The 18,375-nt window shown below is 38.0% G+C and overlaps 4 protein-coding genes across 16 annotated transcripts in view; 1 reads left to right on the plus strand and 3 right to left on the minus strand.

Annotated features, from left to right (window-relative positions):
* Positions 1–10,457, minus strand: part of LOC126626241 (uncharacterized) — a 27,454-nt gene extending 16,997 nt beyond the window's left edge. For 2 of the 6 annotated variants that reach the window (XM_050295493.1, XM_050295494.1), the window contains exons 1-3: positions 9,183–10,457; positions 8,971–9,028; positions 8,662–8,708 (exon numbers count right to left, since the gene is read on the minus strand). In XM_050295493.1, the coding sequence (XP_050151450.1) occupies positions 8,681–8,708; positions 8,971–9,028; positions 9,183–10,194 (1,098 nt within the window). In that variant the 5' untranslated portion in view covers positions 10,195–10,457 and the 3' untranslated portion in view covers positions 8,662–8,680. Of the gene's footprint in view, positions 1–7,840; positions 8,044–8,661; positions 8,709–8,970; positions 9,029–9,151 lie in introns of those variants that run through there. The other 4 variants (XM_050295495.1, XM_050295496.1, XM_050295491.1 and 1 more) reach the window with 3 other exon arrangements.
* LOC126626250 (alpha-mannosidase I MNS5-like) overlaps positions 1–16,786 on the minus strand; it is a 27,379-nt gene extending 10,593 nt beyond the window's left edge. Inside the window, exons 1-5 of one of the 2 annotated variants that reach the window (XM_050295507.1) lie at positions 16,005–16,786; positions 15,710–15,801; positions 15,444–15,602; positions 15,044–15,250; positions 12,337–12,433 (exon numbers count right to left, since the gene is read on the minus strand). In XM_050295507.1, coding sequence (XP_050151464.1) covers positions 15,135–15,250; positions 15,444–15,602; positions 15,710–15,801; positions 16,005–16,024 — 387 coding nt within the window. In that variant the 5' untranslated portion in view covers positions 16,025–16,786 and the 3' untranslated portion in view covers positions 12,337–12,433; positions 15,044–15,134. Of the gene's footprint in view, positions 1–12,336; positions 12,434–15,043; positions 15,251–15,443; positions 15,603–15,709; positions 15,802–16,004 lie in introns of those variants that run through there. The other variant, XM_050295506.1, reaches the window with a different exon arrangement.
* Positions 304–6,024, plus strand: LOC126626239 (uncharacterized). 7 transcript variants are annotated; one of them, XM_050295483.1, is made up of 9 exons: positions 306–606; positions 1,522–1,623; positions 1,736–1,918; positions 2,014–2,213; positions 2,298–3,014; positions 3,467–4,638; positions 4,752–4,809; positions 4,957–5,033; positions 5,615–6,024. In XM_050295483.1, the coding sequence occupies exons 6-9, from the start codon at positions 3,524–3,526 to the stop codon at positions 5,757–5,759; spliced, it is 1,395 nt and encodes a 464-aa protein (XP_050151440.1). In that variant the 5' UTR covers positions 306–606; positions 1,522–1,623; positions 1,736–1,918; positions 2,014–2,213; positions 2,298–3,014; positions 3,467–3,523; the 3' UTR covers positions 5,760–6,024. The 7 variants fall into 7 exon arrangements, with proteins under 7 accessions (XP_050151446.1, XP_050151444.1, XP_050151440.1 ...); XM_050295486.1 differs by having other exon boundaries at positions 3,517–4,638; XM_050295485.1 differs by having other exon boundaries at positions 2,122–2,213.
* On the minus strand, positions 11,962–13,401 carry LOC126626254 (alpha-mannosidase I MNS5-like). Its single transcript, XM_050295510.1, has 5 exons — positions 13,100–13,401; positions 12,834–13,013; positions 12,544–12,640; positions 12,337–12,380; positions 11,962–12,087 (listed from the first exon to the last, which is right to left on the minus strand). Exons 1-5 carry the CDS (start codon positions 13,137–13,139, stop codon positions 11,993–11,995), a joined length of 456 nt encoding a protein of 151 aa, XP_050151467.1. The 5' UTR covers positions 13,140–13,401; the 3' UTR covers positions 11,962–11,992.
* Positions 16,787–18,375: the final 1,589 nt, after the last annotated feature.

Genomic DNA, 18,375 nt, shown 5'->3' on the forward strand with positions numbered 1-18,375 from the left:
TCTATTCCTTTTAATATTTTCTCAATTTATAAAATATTTTTTTAGTATATCGATATTTTTACATTAGGGGAAATAGAAATTCGTCAAAGCCACATAATGTATAAGCTAATTTGGTATCAAATTTGCCATCTACAGTATTCGAACTTAGGATATCTCACTTCTAAGTAAAAAGGAATACCACAAAACCGTGATACTTAGTGACAATCAACTAATGAAATTACTTAAATTTTAGGTAATGTTACAAAATTTAAATGCATGTGAAATAAAAAGAGTTGTGTACCTAATTTTATATTTCTTACACCTCTCGCACCTCGCACCTGCAAAATAACCCGTCCTCCCCTCGTACCGTAGTGGTTTTCTGAAGGGAAAAAAATAAAATAAAAAGCAGCAAATTAACCCGGCTTCCTCGGTCCTCTGCTTCTTCACCCTCCATCTCCGATACGAATCCCAATCCGCACAGAAGCCGTTTTGCCGCGCAAATGCGCGACATGGATTCTTCTCTTCATTCTGATCTCTCTCATCCTCATCAACTTATCGACCTCCGCATCGCCATCCGATCCTCGTCGGGCAGCTAAGAAGCGACGCCTCAGAGATAAAGTCCGTAAGGTGTAAGCAAACTCGAATTTCACCAGTTTCCGTTTTTCTTCGATGTTTGTAAATTTAGCTTAATGGGTATCCGTAATATTGATCAGAAATCTGGGGTTTTTAGCAAGAGTTTCTGGTTTTACTGATTTGAGTTTGTTTTGGCTGATTCTGTTAGTTTTTATTCATTATTTCTTGTAGGTTTTGCACTTTCGTTTGTATGATGTTCAAACTGGTTTCTTGGTAAAAGTTTCACCGACTCTCATGGTGAACTTGGAAATCTGAAAGTGGCTATGTATCTGTAGATAAATGAATTATGATTAATTGCAACTTGCAAAAGTAAATTAAAATGTTCCCTTACCCTATTTCAGCTTGAATACTTACCACAAGACTATAGTGGATCCGCTCTGACACTTATCGAATCGTTGTCCAGTTTTGACAGATTATGGGCTGGTTTGGTATTGATGTGCTTTGAAAAAAAGCTGATGTGAGAATGAGCGACTGTGATGTGAAAATAAGCAATTGTGAAATAAATCAGCAGAGTGTTTGGTAAACGTTTTTGTAAAAGTGCTTTTGGAAAAAAAAAACAGTCTAATAGTGGATCTTTTCATTAAAGAAGCACTGTAGCTTCGAGTGCTTTGAAAAAAAGCCATTTTTTCAAAGCTACAAATAACAGCTTCATCTTTTTCCTTTGATTTCAGCTTATTCTCACAGCAGCTTCCAAAATAAGTTTTTTTTTTTCAGTTTACCAAACACCTAAAACCCTCACAGCTTTTTGTCATGGATGCTTTTTTTTTAAGCACCTCACTCCCAAACTAGGTCTATGTCGCATATACGCTTCTGTTATTCTGTAATCTAAAGTACATATGCTTTAAGTTATTGCAAAAAAATTCATATAATTTGTCCTCCCGTCATTCTGATGCAAACAATTTCTCTCAGCCTTGTCATTATGGGTAACAACACTGACTTTGAAAGTGCAATTCTTTGGCTTTCCTCAAGAATCTGAAATTCAATGTCAATGCGAGGGTACATCTCTTTGAGGTATCTGTTGACGAGCTTGTCGAAAAGCTTGTTTTGGTTAAGTTATTCTGATATTCAAAAGCAATATTTATTGTCGTTCATGTTCTCTTTTTCACTTGATTGCTATTTGTAGTGCAACATAAGAGTACTTGGAGGGTTTGTTTCCGCTCATTTACTTGCGACTGATTCTACAAACAGGCTGGGTCAAGGAGTTTACAAGAATCAGCTGCTTACCTTGGCTGAGGACTTAGGGAAACGCTTCCTACCTGCATTTAACACACCCACTGGATTGCCATATGTATGGATTTACTTAAAGGTAACGTCTGAGGCATGCTGAGCTCCAGTGTTTAATTACATGGTGATTTTTGCGATGCATGCATGATACGATTCTTTCTACTTCATTATCATCAGTCTCAAGATACAGTTACGTGTACTTGTATCTTGCATAATCATTTCAAGAGTTCACCTTTCAAGTTTCAAAACTATACAAAATTGTATGGTGGTTTTCTTTGTAAGAAGGATATATGACTCCGCATCAATGCTAAATTCTGTGGACCGTGTGGATGGAGTGATGGAGAAAGAGACTACTGAAACGAGCACTTCAGCGTGCGGTGAGGCTTTCTTTTGCGGTATTCAGATGAGGACATCAATAAATTTGACTTTCCTGAATCTCATGATTTTTCGTATGAATTCAGGTTCTCTAATTCTGGGAATGGGAGCATTGTCCCGATTGACTGGAGACCCGAAATATGAATCGGCAGCTTTATGTGCTCTTTGTGAATTATGGGGCATGTGGAGTTCGTTGAATTTACTCGGTACAATGCTGGATGTATCAACTGGTGAATGGATTGTGTATTCATCTGGAATTGGAGCTGGTAGGTTTCGTCGGGGCTTTGAGGTCTTTAATGCACTGCATTACAAGTATATTTAGTAGTTTACTGGGTTTCCCAAATAGTACAAGGGCCAATATTTCCTTGTGCAGTCTGTTGCCGCGCCCATTCCTTAAATGTATTTTAAATTAGCTGTTGTGCGAGCATTCTGGCCCGTCCCGTTTCTTAAACTTGGAGCAATTGGCTCCAATTGGAATCGCTCTACCGTTTGCATACTTTTCCACTAAACTCAATTTCAATTAAACTAGATAAAAAGCGAAATATATAGCATCCATATTGGTTCATTCTCTGTCATTTTGAATTTCTGAGACTCCGCCTCCTACCCCTCCTCTGTCCTCTCGACTCGAACCCTCTCATCTCTCTCGACTCTGTCTCTCTTCAGCCCACCTTCTTCGAGTCTCGACCCCGGCCAGCTACCGCACCATACCCTCTCTGCCTCGACCACATCACAGACAAACTACACACCTGCTGCTATCTCTCTCTCATTCTCTCGATCGAGCGACTCTCGAGCCCAAAATCGAGGTATTTGTTTTGAATTATTGTCGAAATCTAGGGTTTTGTTTTGTATTATTCTTTGATTTAAAATTGAATTTGGATTTTTGTAATTGGATTTCTTTATTTGATTAGTTTTGAATTTCTGAGCATGTTGGATTTCTACAATTGTATGTTGAGTTTCTGAGCATGATTTTTCCGTTTCATATATTGGATTTCTGAGCATGCATGTTGAACTAGTACCGAAAAATATATACGGTTTTGAATTAGTTTTGAATTTCTGAGCATGCCTCTTGGTGCCCTAAGGTTAGATCACGGTTCAAAATATATACGGTTTTCACGTGTTCCGATTATATATATTCGAATTTATAAGATTTTATTCAGTTGCCCTTTTGAAGTTTCGATTAAATTTTTGGGCGACAGGGTTAATATTTCTGGTGGATCAATGTTTAACCTGTTGTATTGTATTAAATTTCTGACAGGGTTAATATTTCTGGTGGATTATCGTTAAATCTGTAGTATTGTTTTTCAGCACATCCATGGACATGGAGGGGGAATTAAACTCTGTATATGTGCTGGTGCGTTATGTTTCTGGTCCATATAGATGTGGATTATATGAAATAAAAATCCAAAAGGGAGGACAAGTGATGGGGCTAGGCAATGTACTCGACCCTGTCGTCACATTCTTTGATAGGAGTACTTTTGTGGTCCCAAACGAATATTTTCGAGTAGAAGGTGCGAGTTTGGCTTTGGATACTGCCACCGTGACAACCAAGTTGCCAGGAAGTTCTTCTAACACCAAATTTTACCTATTGCTGAATGAAGGGCTCAACTGTTTCAATCGCTTTGTCAACACCCGTTACAAGTACGACTCGTATAGTGGTTATACGTTTGACACAGGGACTAGGTCATTAGAAACGTTAAAGCGTCCTCTAGCATCTAAGCCAGTTTCATTTTTTATGTCTGCTTATGGCAAGCTCTATAACATTGCATCCCCAGTATGCTTCATAAAGATGCCCGACACATTGTTTGAGCGTTATAATCCTAATTCTGAATCTTGGGAATCTCTCCCCCATTTTGAATATTCTCGTGACAAGGCCCACATGGACATAACAGGTTACGCGGTTTGTTACGGCTGTATTTTGGTTTCACTAGGTCGTAGTCGAGTTGAGCTAATGGTTTTTAATATAGATAGTAATACTTGGCATCAAGTCAATATTGCTAGAAGTGATGCTTATTATTGTGGTTTTCGGGGCAGGGCCGTGGTTGTGGACAATACTATCTATGCCTTATCTATACAGTGCGGGAAGGTTATAGCTTTCTCTCTCATGATAGATTCAGAGGAAGATGGCCGTATTATCTATTTTTTAGAGAAACCAGTCTTCTTTCCAGGATTGAAGAGTAGGGTTAAGGAGGATATTAAATATGGTCACGGTTTTAATCCGACCGAGTATTTGGTTCATTTGGGGAAGTTGGAGTTTTGTCTTCTCCAAGCTGCTGCTACCTGCATAGAAGACGAGTCTCAAGAGCTGTTTGTCACCACATTCAAAATTGTCCATGATGGAACCATGAATATCAAGAAATTAGATTCTAGTGTTTGTGATTTGCGCATTAAGGGTTATGGGCTATTTGACATTAATTTCAGCTTCACACCGTAAGTTTCTTCTTGACCGTTCCTTTCCTTGTTATTTAAATTTTAGTGTTCGATATTCTGTTGTATTTTACGGATTGCAACTTTATTTGATTTCTGAGTATTTCGTGCCTCAGAGGATGCAGGGATCTTGAACCCAGAAAAGAGGAGATTCTTCAGATGACTAGGAAAAAGGTGATGAATAAATGTGTTTGTATGACATCCTTTTATTTGTTAATACCTCTGTAGCAAAAGAAATAAATCGTGAACGTGTCTTAGGACTCTTAGGTTTTTTACCCGTCTTTGAGCTCTAGTGTTTTATAGTAAATTTGTGTTTCACAGGAGACTGCCAAGAACAACGCCGCCTCGGATTCTAAAGTCCATGATGTGGGCATTGAGGGTAGTGATAGATTCATGCTGTAAGTTCACACCTTAAAGCTCCTAACTTAAACTATGCAAACTTCTTGCTTCTTGGTAACAGAAGACTTGGGGAAAGGGATGGTAGAGTTGTTTAATATTTAATAGGATTGACATAACATATCTAGCAGCTCTCGGTGTGATTAAATCTTAGTGGAATTTCTGGAATGATAGGACTTGTGGTCATTTTAGCTCCAGAAGATGAAGAACCTTAAAAGAGAGTTTGGGATGACTCAAGCAGAAATGTATCTACGTGATAGAGTATAAGAATCCCCTGTTTTGATAGATAAGCAGCTATATATTTTTCTTAAGAAAACCGGACGCTGTGAGGTAATTAAACTCAATATTAGGAGAAATTTCTGTCTTATTTTTTTGGCTTCAAAGGATAGAAGCCATGGAGATGATGGTGTGTAGTCGGTGGTGAGTATTATCTGATGACTATTTATCTTATCCGACTGGAAGCTGCCAAACGAGACCTTAGTGAGATAAGGTTTTGTTGTCATCGTTGTTGTTGGACTTTTTGTTAAAATTGTTTTCCGAGTAGTGGCTGATCCCTAACTGAGAATTTCTTTTTTCCCTGCAGTCTACCGAGAAAGTTGGTTCTAGGCAAGTGCCCTTTTAAATTTGATGTTTCGCGACTGGCCGTGATTCCATCGACTCTGCATTTGATGGTGGCAGTATTTGGTTTATGTCTTTTCTTCGTGCTAGGCCAACAAATAATCAGTTAATTGGGTTGTGTAACCAGAAAAGCGTCAGATTGTGAATTAATTGCCTTGAGTTAATTACTTGGCTCGCTTTCCAAATATTTTGGAGAGAGCTGTTTGTGATTTTGTACGTACATTGTTGCGTTTACCTTGGTTATTCATCCTAATTGTTTGTGTTATTCAATGTTGGAATTCTCAATTGTATTTAGTTTTTTGGGTAATACTAGAGAGACTAAATTTATGGACAAAATTTTGTAAACTAAATTACAGGAAGTTGACGATTGGATTATTGTTTAAGCGTTGATAAACATGCTTTTTCCTATTGATGACACATTATTTGATTTGCAAATTTAGTCTTGGTAGCGTTGCCTTTTGTTTCTTCATCATACTCTGGAAGGGCCCCGCACTCGCAGTGTGTGTGAGGAGCTTCAACCGTCATTGTGTTTTTATTGTTGCATCCATCCTTCCATGGTTTATTTGTGGACAATCAATCAAAAACAAAAACTTTGGTCAAGATGGAAAAGAAAACTTTCAAGGGCCCCGCGCTTGTTCTTGTGGCACCAAGCATGAACGGCGGCAACTCAAGCAGTTTCTCATGGGGCTTAATAAGTCTTTCTCGATATTCGGGATCAAATTCTCTTGTTAGACCCTTTTCCCACTGTTCGCCAAGCTAGCTCCTCGGTTTCTCAGGCTGAAAAACAGCGGTCGTTGGGCTCCCTTGCATCAATTTCAGGGTGATAGGATCAGTGAATTACTTATTCACTAATACTAAGCAATTAAAATTACTGTTATGTTAGTTTGTTAGTTTGTGGAATGTCCAGCTGGCACCTTGGTGGGGCTAAGTCTTTAAATAGAGCAATAGCTCCCTCTCTCTTTTGTAACGGTTATGAACTTTTATTAATTAAAAATACATTTCTCTTCTTTATTTTTTAAATTATTAACTTTTTCACTATTTGTATAATGACACGTGGTGTACTACTTCGTGTGCCGATCACACTGAAAAATCTCTCCAAGCAAACTGACCTTTTGTCCTCGTTTGGGACACATGTCCTTCTGTCGGGTGCGGAAAAAATAATTTGGCACACAGATTCGATTCTCGAACATATCCCGGTCTCTCTGTCGTAACTCGCGCGCCTAATTTACATGCAAGATCAAAGTGATTTTGTTCCTTTTTAGCCAAAGCATTAGTGAGATTTTTCCTTCTTAAAAAAAAAAAAAAAAATAGACAACCAAACAAACAAAAGAAGATGAAGGAGATCCGTCGATTGAGGTCTCCGTCGATCCTGGTTTGCTTTTTTTGGTAATTTGAGATCCTTCAAGAGAGCCCTCTAAGGAGATCCGTCGAGTTTTTACTTAATTTGGTTCCGGTTTCGGTTTTTATTGTTCATTCTCAAACTTGGATTTTTCTGCATTTTGGTTCTAGATTTTTGATTTTCTGCCTTCTGAAATTCTGCAATAGGTTTTTCAATTGGATCAAGAAATGGACTCGTGGACCCGTTGGAACCAACCCGTTTCAAATGGTCCGGTTCCATTTTTTAAAAAGAAAACTAACGAAAAGTACAACAAAAACTTTAATTTTAACGAAGAATGACAAATAAAGGTGTAATGAATAGTTCTAAGGAGAGGTAAAAATATGATTTTTCTTTAAAAGTGAACAGTACTAAGAGTTTCGTTAGAACACCATTTTTTAAAAATGTGACTACTAGCCCAGCTCAGCCTCGTCCCGTTTTATTTCCAAATAGGGGTAATAGTCCAGTTTCACTAAATTTGGGTCCGGCCTGGCCTGTGCCCCCTAGTATGAACACTATTCAGATTTTTTTTTCGCAAATCAAACTCAAATAAAAGGGACAGTAGAAGGGACCAAATTATGAGAACTAACTAGAGGTGCAGATGTTATAGAACAAGCAATGACATAGTGGGTGCAAACAAGTGGTTAGTGCCCTAAACTGCTATGGTATATATTTCTTCCAACTCAACCATCTGAAGTCGTTTCGTACTTTAAAAGGTGGTTAGCCTATTTGTATTGGTACAGAAACCGGATGAAAAAATTTTGTCTTCTCGATTTGGATTTGAGATTTCTTCAAATATCGGAAAGTGACGCCATATTAAGAGATTTCTTCAAATATCGGATGAAATTTTTTTTTTCTGTTACACAATCTAATAGATGGATATTTGTTTGTATAAGAAGTATACAACAAAAACGAATACCATCACTTGGACACATACAGGCAATGGGTGGAATGCTGCAGCCAGTCGCCTAAGCTCATACTTAGGGGGCCACTTCTGAAGAACCCTCTTGCTTGATTTTTTGCAGCAAAACAAGAAATGCTCAGGAAACCTTATGGGCTACAAAAACCAAAGAACCAATTTGAATGTAGTGATGGCAAAATTGGTTTTACAATCTCACGAGGGAAATTGTTATTAACAGTCCAAAAAGGTCATCTGACACACCTCCTTCCTTTATTTTGTAATTAGTGACAAGAACAGATGTTAAATATTCAGCGTACTCCTCAGCACCAACCATCGTAATCTGTAAACTTGAGGCTTCTCACTGTGTGTGTGTGTGTGTTGGGTTTATCTCCAGAAGATGATGAACCGTTAAAAAAGAGCGTCCAAAATGACTCAAAACCAAAATGTATTTATTTGATCAGTATAACTGCAGTTTCCTATCGATCAATATGTTATAACAGCAGTTTAACAAAGCCAACAGAAGAATCTGGCACTGTCATATTGGAATGCCTATCATCATAAGGAGCAAGGCTTCCATGAAAGTTTACACATGTGGAGAGGTGCAAGATATATTAAGGGTTATTGTGCCAATTCACACATTAAAAAAAGAAAAAGAACAGTTCAGCTAAAGTCTACCTCTGTTTATCTAGAAGCAAGAAATGTGCATAAGTTAGATTAGAAAAAGGAATGAACTTACATCATGGAGATGAAACCATCTAAGGCATTGTTCTTCTTGGCTCTCCCCTGTGAAATAACCCAATTTTATTATTAAAAACAAGAGCTCACAGATGAGTAAAAAGCTTGTCGACCAAAGAAAAAGACAAGTAAAAAACTTGGGGCTTGTTTGGTTTCCTTCTCGGATCCAATTTTCTGTTTTCACAAATGATGAATATAGCTAAATTCCTTCATACTCATTAGTCTCAAAAAAAAAAAATGGCTTCTATTGATAAAAGGTATTTAACAAAGAAAAAGATATCGTATAGATGTATCATGTATATGTAGTCACCTTTTTATGAGCCAACCGAAAACTCTCCTCTTCTTCAGGCTCAAAATCCTCACATTTTCTGAGACATGAAATACTCTGACATCAAATGAAGTTGCAATAAACCATATACCAAAATTTTGGAATATTGAACTTAATATTACAAAGAAGAAACAAAAAAATGGAGGAGAAAGTATGAACTTACGGCATAAAGCTGAAACAAATACGAAGTGTACCAGAATGTCCTATGTGGAAATCACAGACGCTAGAATCCAAAGTCTTGATATGCATTGTTTCATCATCACACACAATTTCGAATGTGGTGATAAACATCTCTTGAGGCTCATCCAAATCAGTGGAGATAGATTGAAGAAGGCAGAACTCCAACTTCCCCAAATGGACCAAATACTCTGTTGGCCTAGAGATACGACCAGATTCCGTACTGTCCGCAACCCTACTCTCCAGTCCTGGCAAAAAGAATGGTTCCTCTAGCGAATAGGTAATACGGCCATCATTCCCTATTTTCATCTTAAGCGAGAACGCTATAACCTTTCCCCATTGTATAGATAAGGCATATATAGAATTGCCTACAACCACGGCCCTCCCTCGAAAAGCAGAATAATAAGCTTCCTTTCTAGATATATCAACTTGATGCCAGGTATTACTGTCTATATGAAAAACCATGAACTCAAATCGAAAATTGTATGTTGAAACCAAAATACATCCATGACAAACAGCATAACCTGATATCTCCATCTTGGACCGTTCCCGAGAATATGCAAAATGAGTAAGAGATTCCCAAGAATCAGTTTTGGAATCATACCGCTCAAACAATACCTTCGGCATCACTCGGAAGCACTGTGGAGATGCAAGATTATAAAGCTTTCCGTATGCAGACATAAGATATGAAACTGGCTTAGGTGCTAAAGGAGGCTCGAATGTTTCCAATGACCTAGTCTCTGTGTCATAAATTTGTCCCCTATATGAGCCGAGCTTGTCATCAGCGGGGAGGTTATGACGAGGTAAGAGTCCTTTATTTAACACTAGGTGTAATTTAGAGGAGTTGTGCAATCTCGCACCCTCAAACCAACAAAACTTGGGGAGTACAAACTTAAACTCAGGTTCAAGTATCTTAGGTCGCATCACTTCTCCTCCCTGTTGGATTTTTATTTCATATAATCCAGCTTCACATGGACCACATGCAAATTCCACGAGTATAAATACCGATCTGGCTTCCCCCTCCTCCATAGATGTGCTGAAAAACAACAATAATGGTGCAAGTCAAATATTTTTTCCAAAACAACAATAATGGGTCGAGACTCGAAGAAGGTGGGCTGAAGAGAGACAGAGTCGAGAGAGATGAGAGGGTTCGAGTCCAGAGGACAGAGGAGCGGAAGGAGGCGGACTGGCGGAGTCTCCGAAATTCAGAATGACAGAATGACACAGGATTGCGCTCCCTAAATTCGAAATCCGACGGTCCACGTTATCCAAGTTTTCGGGATCGGTTTGGTTTTGCGTACCCAACTTTTGGGATATTTGGTTCGGTCGTTTTTCGTTTAAATTCGTGATGAACCAATATGTATGCCATATATTTTGCCCTTTTATATTTCGCTTTTTGTATTTGTGATACTCTTGCCATAGTGTGTTTCTAGGAAAAGCGGAACTGAGTTTTGAGCAATTCCAGTGTGGGAGTCCTCTCCCCAGGCTATCCACTATGCTATTCATCCAATGAACAGTAATTACTCCTTAATGAACAGTAATCGCCTTTTGCATCTCCACCCCTACACTGAATAGTCCTGGCAATTGACAATAAAATATTATTATTTATAATTAATATTATATTATTTACTTTGTATAAATTAATATTATATTATTAATTTATCTTTTCCTTTTGATCTTTCCGAAACTTCTACCATTTTTCTTTCTTCTTCCTTCCCACTTCTTCCTTCCCGAAATTTTCTTCCTTGCACTGCAAATTTATGTTTTACAACTCCAAATTTGATTTCGTTTTTTCTTACAAATTTCTGGAGAAGAGCACTGCAAGGTAATTGACTTTTGGGTTTACCGCAGATTTTGATATTTTGTGTGCTTTCTGTTTCGTTTTTCCAGAATCCGGCGAGCTCCGTGACCAATCCCGACCAAGCTCGACCACGGTTGTTACTTACAGTGGTAAAATCTTGTTCCTTTTCATTTTAGCATCATTTTTGTGCTTAAATTACAATTTTTAATGGAGTTTTAAGTCGAGATCGGAATCGGGATGAATCCCTACCAAATATTCCGGTGTTCTCCCTTGAGGGTTCCGGTGACCCATGTTTTAAATCGTGGCTGACGTCGCCCAGACGTCAGCCTTGCATCATGTTGCCTTCGGGCTCTCGAGCTAGCAACTCGTGCCAGGCCTGTCCCTCGGGCTGCCACACGCTGGACCAAATCCATCAGGCTCTCTGGCCCTGTTCAGCCCCTGTCCCCCGAGCAAGAGCTCCCGCTGGAGCTGCTCTTAGTGGAAAAGTATGCAAACGGTAGAGTGATTCTAATTGGAGTCAAGTTTAAGAAATGAGCCTTTTAAGGACAGCTCATTCATTGAGATTTAAGGAAAGTTTGGAGGCAAGAAAAATGTTAATTGAAATCAAATTGTAATCTGCTTAAGATTATAATACCCGTTACAGATTGTTTTTCCTTCTTCGTTAGTTGGAATCAAATTGTGCTATATTGTATTTAAACAATGAAAAACAACTCTTACGTCTCAGCAAGGAAAGGGAAAAACAACTCTTACGTCTCAGCAAGGAAGAAACTATGCTGATGGTCTTCCAACTGCGTAGTTGTGACATCTCTGATGTTAGCAAAACCTCGTTCCACTTTGGTGTATAGGTTCAGAGAATTTAGAATTGACTCCCCCACTTCAATATACCATGGACCTGATAAAAGAAACAAAACGACACAAAAAATCAGAAAAGTTGTCACTTAGGGCCCAGAAATGTCTGAATTCTTACAAAATATCATCTGAACTTTTAGGTCCATGTGGAAATGAAGATAACTAATAAGAAAATTATCAAACATTTAGTTGCTTGATACAAGTCGAAAGTTGATTCCGCCAATTCAGGGCGCAGAGGATAATACTTTTCTGTGGGATGCAACGTTGATGGTCCAACAAATACCTACATTCTTTTACAGTTCATATTAGACAGTTTTCTTTTCTTTTCTTTTTTTCCTTATAAGAAATACTGCGGTAACCTCTCTGGTATTACTCCACACTTTTTCAATACATTGCAGCTGCAATATCGCCAACATGAACCTAAATCATAGTTCGTATCTCAGGATTAGAAGACTCTTTCTGAGGTTGAAGTCATTATAGACCAGTATGACAAGTTTTAGATTCCCTCCCTGTAAGCCACGCCAAAATGCCTGAAGGCTTGTAAGCTGCCAATACGTTGCTTTTCCTGTCCTCATATCAGCTTCATGGTAATATGCGTTACCACAAAAGCTTTGCAGCCTACTCATCTCAATTTAATCTTACAGCTAGAATCCAAACTTTTAACACTTGGAAAGTACCAATAATGAATTGAATAAGGCATTCAAAAAGGCTAGGAAGAAATGTTGTACCATGGACCATGTCTGAAATATTTCTGCACAGCAGAATGAAACATCCTCCAGAACTCATTTCCAACAAGGATGTGGCCCTTAAATAGATAGTCATCCCCTAAACGAAGAAACACATAATCCAACATCAGAAACATCAAACTCTACGCACTAAAAATACATTTAAGGAATGGGCACGGCAACAGATTGCACAAGGAAATATTGGCCCTTGTACTATTTGGGAAACCCAGTAAACTACTAAATATACTTGTAATGCGGTGCATTAAAGACCTCAAAGCCCCGATGAAACCTACCAGCTCCAATTCCGGAAGAATACACAATCCATTCACCAGTTGATATATCCAGCGTTGTACCGAGTAAATTCAACGAACTCCACATGCCCCATAATTCACGAAGAGCACATAAAGCTGCCGATTCATATTTGGGGTCTCCAATCAATCGGGACAATGCTCCCATTCCCAGAATTAGAGAACCTGAATTCATACGAAAAATCATGAGATTCAGGAAAGTCAAATTTATTGATGTCCTCATCTGAATGCTGCAAAAGAAAGCCCCTCACCACACCCTGAAGTGCTCGTTTCAGTAGTCTCATTCTCCATCACTCCATCCACAGAATTTAGCGTTGATGCGGAGTCATATATCCTTCTTACAAAGAAAACCACCAAACAATTTTGTATAGTTTTGAAACTTTAACTCTTGAAAAGATTATGCAAGATACAACCAAGTAAACGTAATTGTATCTTGAGACTCATTCGGTTGCGCTCCCATAATCGATAGTGGCTTTTAGGTCTTGACTCATTCGGTTGTACATTCTGGTTGAATTCCAGCCCATATACCTCGAAAAAGGATCAACTTGGAACATGATATTAAAGTCATGTTGAGATATAATATTTTGTTCAAAGGTCTGACCTATCCGGAAGAAGTACTTCAGTCTCTTCTGAGAACTCATGAGGAAATGGTGTCTAATGAGTTTTTCAACATAGCTTTCGAACCTATGAAAACATATTTAGAAGGACAGAGAGCAATACATATGTTAGGTGTACTTATTGCATAAATGTTGTCTTTTCCAGGTGACTAAGGAACGCATGGTTAATTACTCACTCTCTTGTTTTTGAATTTGATATCAAGGATTGAGAAACATTTAAAGCACATTTATTCTCTCCTCCATTGATATCAAATGTAACGGTGAGTGACCATGAAATCTTGGTACCAATAGAGAATGAGACTCATATCCATTATATCAAAGCATTCTTACTCTATAGGTTTGTCGAAGAAATCCAGAAACAAGTTTAGGTCCCTCCATGTCTTTGGCAACCTTTCCCTTAGAAAGTCTCTGAATTGTATGAAGTCGTTCCTCATGCTTGCTTTAGACATGGTAGCATTCTGAGACTTGATGTTTATAAGTTTTAATTCCCCGTCTTGAATGATATAACTGGAATGCATGTCCAAACCAGAGTGGGTTAGTTTCTGTTTGTGGGTGGACGCAATGCTCTTCAGGATTCTCCTGCAATATTTAAACAACAAAAGAAGAAAGGTAATTACTTGATTGATGCAAATGTATTCAAAAGATAATTCAACAGAAGAAGAATAATTACTTGATTGATTTGAGCCACCACATTTATCAAATCCTTATCAAAAATGTTAAGTGATAAAAAAATTAAAAAAATTAAGGGGCACTTGTTCCTACTAAAGAAGCAGATGCAATAGAGGCATAGGTGGTTTAAGAACCAATCTGGAACCAGTTGTTTACCTTGTCGGCTCGGAACCAAAAGCATCAGTATAAGTCCCCCAGTTGCAGTTTATTCTATTGATATAGAGCTAGCTAGAGTATAGATGGAGGCAGCAGAAGCAGTGGTTGAAGCCCCCAAATGGGAACCTATCGAACGAGAATTATTAGTAGTGCTGCTCCCCAAATGGAGAAAGGGCATTAGAGCAATATACGGAATGAGTCTTAGTTTCAATATTAATAATTCTCGTTTGATAGGTTCCCATTTGGGGGCTTCAACCACTGCTTCTGCTGCCTCCATTTATACTCTAGCTGACTCTATATCAATAGAATAAACTGCAACTGGGGGACTTATACTAATGCTTTTGGTTCCGAGCCGACAAGGTAAACAACCGACTCCGGATTGGTTCTTAAACCACCTATGCCTCTATTGCCTCTGCTTCTTTAGTAGGAACAAGTGCCCCTTAATTTTTTTATCACTTAACATTTTTGATAAGGATTTGATAAATGTGGTGGCTCAAATCAATCAAGTAATTATTCTTCTTCTGTTGAATTATCTTCATATCTTTTGAATAAATTTGCATCAATCAAGTAATTACCTTTCTTCTTTTGTTGTTTAAATATTGCAGGAGAATCCTGAAGAGCATTGCGTCCACCCACAAACAGAAACTAACCCACTCTGGTTTGGACAGGCATTCCAGTTATATCATTCAAGACGGGGAATTAAAACTTATAAACACTTTTAACACTTTAATCTTACAGTTATATCATTGCAGCCTACTCATCTCAATTTAATCTTACAGCTAGAATCCAAACTTTTAACACTTGCAAAGTACCAATAATGAATTGAATAAGGCATTCAAAAAGGCTAGGAAGAAATGTTGTACCATGGACCATGTCTGAAATATTTCTGCACAGCAGAATGAAACATCCTCCAGAACTCATTTCCAACAAGGATGTGGCCCTTAAATAGATAGTCATCCCCTAAACGAAGAAACACATAATCCAACATCAGAAACATCAAACTCTACGCACTAAAAATACATTTAAGGAATGGGCACGGCAACAGATTGCACAAGGAAATATTGGCCCTTGTACTATTTGGGAAACCCAGTAAACTACTAAATATACTTGTAATGCGGTGCATTAAAGACCTCAAAGCCCCGACGAAACCTACCAGCTCCAATTCCGGATGAATACACAATCCATTCACCAGTTGATACATCCAGCATTGTACCGAGTAAATTCAACGAACTCCACGTGCCCCATAATTCACAAAGAGCACATAAAGCTGCCGATTCATATTTGGGGTCTCCAGTCAATCGGGACAATGCTCCTATTCCCAGAATTAGAGAACATGAATTCATACGAAAAATCATGAGATTCAGGAAAGTCAAATTTATTGATGTCCTCATCTGAATACCGCAAAAGAAAGCCCCTCACCGCACCCTGAAGTGCTCATTTCAGTAGTCTCTTTCTCCATCACTCCATCCACACTGTCCACAGAATTTAGCATTGATGCGGAGTCATATATCCTTCTTACAAAGAAAACCATCAAACAATTTTGTATAGTTTTGAAACTTGAAAGGTGAACTCTTGAAATGATTATGCAAGATACAAGTACACATAACTGTATCTTGAGACTGATGATGCTGAAGTAGAAAGAATCGTATCATGCATGCATCGCAAAAGTCACCATGTAATTAAACATTGGAGCTCAACATGCCTCAGACGTTACCTGTATGTTAATCCATGCATATGGCAATCCAGTGGGTGTGTTAAACGCAGGTAGGAAGCGTTTCCCTAAGTCCTCAGCCAAGGTAAGCAGCTGATTAAACTCCTTGACCCAGCCTGTTTGTCGAATCAGTCGGAAGTAAATGAGCTGAAACAAGCCCTCCAAGTACTCTTATGTTGCACCACATAGAGCAATCAAGTGAAAAAGAGAACCAGAACGACAATAAATATTGCTTTTGAATATCAGAGTAACTTAACCAAAACAAGCTTTTCGACAAGCTCGTCAATAGATACCTCAAAGAGATTTACCCTCGGATTGACATTGAATTTCAAATTCTTGAGGAAGGTCAAACAATTGCACTTTCAAATTCAGTGTTGTTACCCATAATGACAAGGCTGAGAGAATTTTTTTGCATCAGAATGACGGGCGGACAAATTATATGATACAGCATGAAGAAAACACCAAAGTTGAGGATAACGTTGCAATAACTTAAAGCATATATACTTAAGATTACAGAATAACAGAAGCGTATATGTGCCATAATCTGTCAAACCTGGACAACGATTCTATAAGTGTCAGAGCGGATCCACTATAGTCTTGTGATAAGTATTCAAGCTGAAATAGGGTAAGGAAACATTTTAATTTACTTTTGCAAGTTGCAATTAATCATAATTCATTTATCTACAGATATATAGCTACCTTCAGATTTCCAAGTTCACCAAGAGAGTCGGTGAAACTTTTACCAAGAAACGAGTCTGAGCATCATACAAACGAAAGAGCAAAAGCTACAAGAAATAATGAATAAAAACTAACAGAATCAGCCAAAACAAACTCAAATCAGTAAAACCAGAAATTCTGGATCAAAACCCCAGATTTCTGATCAATATTACAGATACCCAAGCAGCTCATGTTCTCACCCAATAACAACTTGACGAGTGTTCAAGTTGTTTGTTCAGGCTCTATTTTTTTGGACGCTTGTCAATTATTATTGAGTGCGTTTTTGTTTAAGCAGCCAAGCTTTGTTGTTTTCAGTGATAGGAGTTTTTATTTTCTTTTGATAATAATAAGGATGCACTAATAAAAAGTGATCAAAATTGAGTTTGGACCGCAAATTCTTGAGTTCCATTTTGGATTAATACTAACTTGTATTTAGATATTTAAGGAATGAAATCAAGTTTTATGCTGCAAATTCTTGAGTTGCATTTTAACTTTTATTTAGATTAATACAAACTTATTTCCGACCCCAGTTTTTTACTTTTCTACCCTAATTTCTTCCTTGTTTCAGACCCTAACATTTTACTTGTACCCTAATTTTTTTCTTATTTCGGACCCTAATTTCTGTTACTTGGTCAAAGCCTAGGGCTACATAGTATCTTGGTGTGCAAGAAGACGCAACCCTAGGGTAGAGACTATCTACTATCTCTTGCCTTATAAATATTAGGCTTGGGCGCTTGGCCTGCTTGTACTTTAGTTTTATCTGCTCTAAAATTTTTCTTTTCGACTGTCTCTAACCATGAAGGCAGAAGTTGGTCCGTCAGAGTCAGATGGTGGCTCATCGGAATTATATTGTAAGATTCTTTAATTCTTTTAAGTTTTACGGCTGCTCCAATTTGTCTTTTCTATGTGTTCCTTTTCATACTCGTGCATGGCGTTGTGCCTGCTGCCATCAATTTACGTATTAAATCATTAACGCCATTAAATATTGTTTTCTGGCAAAAGTAATTTAATTATCTGTGATTAATCCTACTCTAACTCCACATAATCTTCATATTTTTTGTAGTTAAATTTGTAGGCTACACAAAAACAACAAATTAACGATAGAGGCAACTTTTCAGGATTCCCTCAATGGCGCAATTCTTCCTCATATATCAACATTTCGCTAGCGTTCTAGTTGAGATTTGTATGCGTGGCTCTGGCCATTGTCACCGATTGGTTGCAGGCACGGTCACGGACGATGGAAAGGAAAGAGAACATGCCAACACTAATAGACAATTCGACACTGGAAATAAAAGAGTTGCAGCCAGAAAATAACAAGGGCACTAAGAAGAAGAAATGATAATGGGGAGAGAAATATCTAAACTGGAGAAAATAAATGAGGCCTATCGAACAAACACGGATCCAGATAAGGTAGATATATTACTAGATACACAAAAATGACATATTTTCTAATAAGCGTAGTGCACATTGGTTTAAAAGGTGTGTCCATAAATTTGTCAGTTTTTTGTGTTGCTATAAAATTTTAAATAGAATTATATAACACTTGTATAAATGTGCAATACTATTTGTAGGTCTTCGGTGCAAGCGTGGTCACATATGTGAATGACAATACAAACGGTGTATCCAAAATTACATTTGAAGACCATAGAAAGACTAC

This window comes from Malus sylvestris, chromosome 6 (genome assembly GCF_916048215.2).
Source record: "Malus sylvestris chromosome 6, drMalSylv7.2, whole genome shotgun sequence".
NCBI lineage: Eukaryota > Viridiplantae > Streptophyta > Magnoliopsida > Rosales > Rosaceae > Malus > Malus sylvestris.

What these genes read in the sequence shown, in the direction of transcription:
- LOC126626239 (XM_050295487.1), top strand. Translation starts at nt 3,524, where the DNA reads ATGGACATGGAGGGGGAATTAAACTCTGTATATGTGCTGGTGCGTTAT. An exon ending in ATTAATTTCAGCTTCACACC is followed by an intron (nt 4,639 to 4,751) that starts GTAAGTTTCTTC and finishes TTCGTGCCTCAG; the next exon opens with AGGATGCAGGGATCTTGAAC. An exon ending in TTCAGATGACTAGGAAAAAG is followed by an intron (nt 4,810 to 4,956) that starts GTGATGAATAAA and finishes TGTGTTTCACAG; the next exon opens with GAGACTGCCAAGAACAACGC.
- LOC126626254 (XM_050295510.1), bottom strand. Translation starts at nt 13,139, where the DNA reads ATGGAGAATGAGACTACTGAAACGAGCACTTCAGGGTGTG. An exon ending in AACGAGCACTTCAGGGTGTG is followed by an intron (nt 13,014 to 13,099) that starts GTGAGGGGCTTT and finishes GTATGAATTCAG; the next exon opens with GTTCTCTAATTCTGGGAATG. An exon ending in CAAGCCTTCAGGCATTTTGG is followed by an intron (nt 12,088 to 12,336) that starts CGTGGCTTACAG and finishes GGTATTTGTTGG; the next exon opens with ACCATCAACGTTGCATCCCA.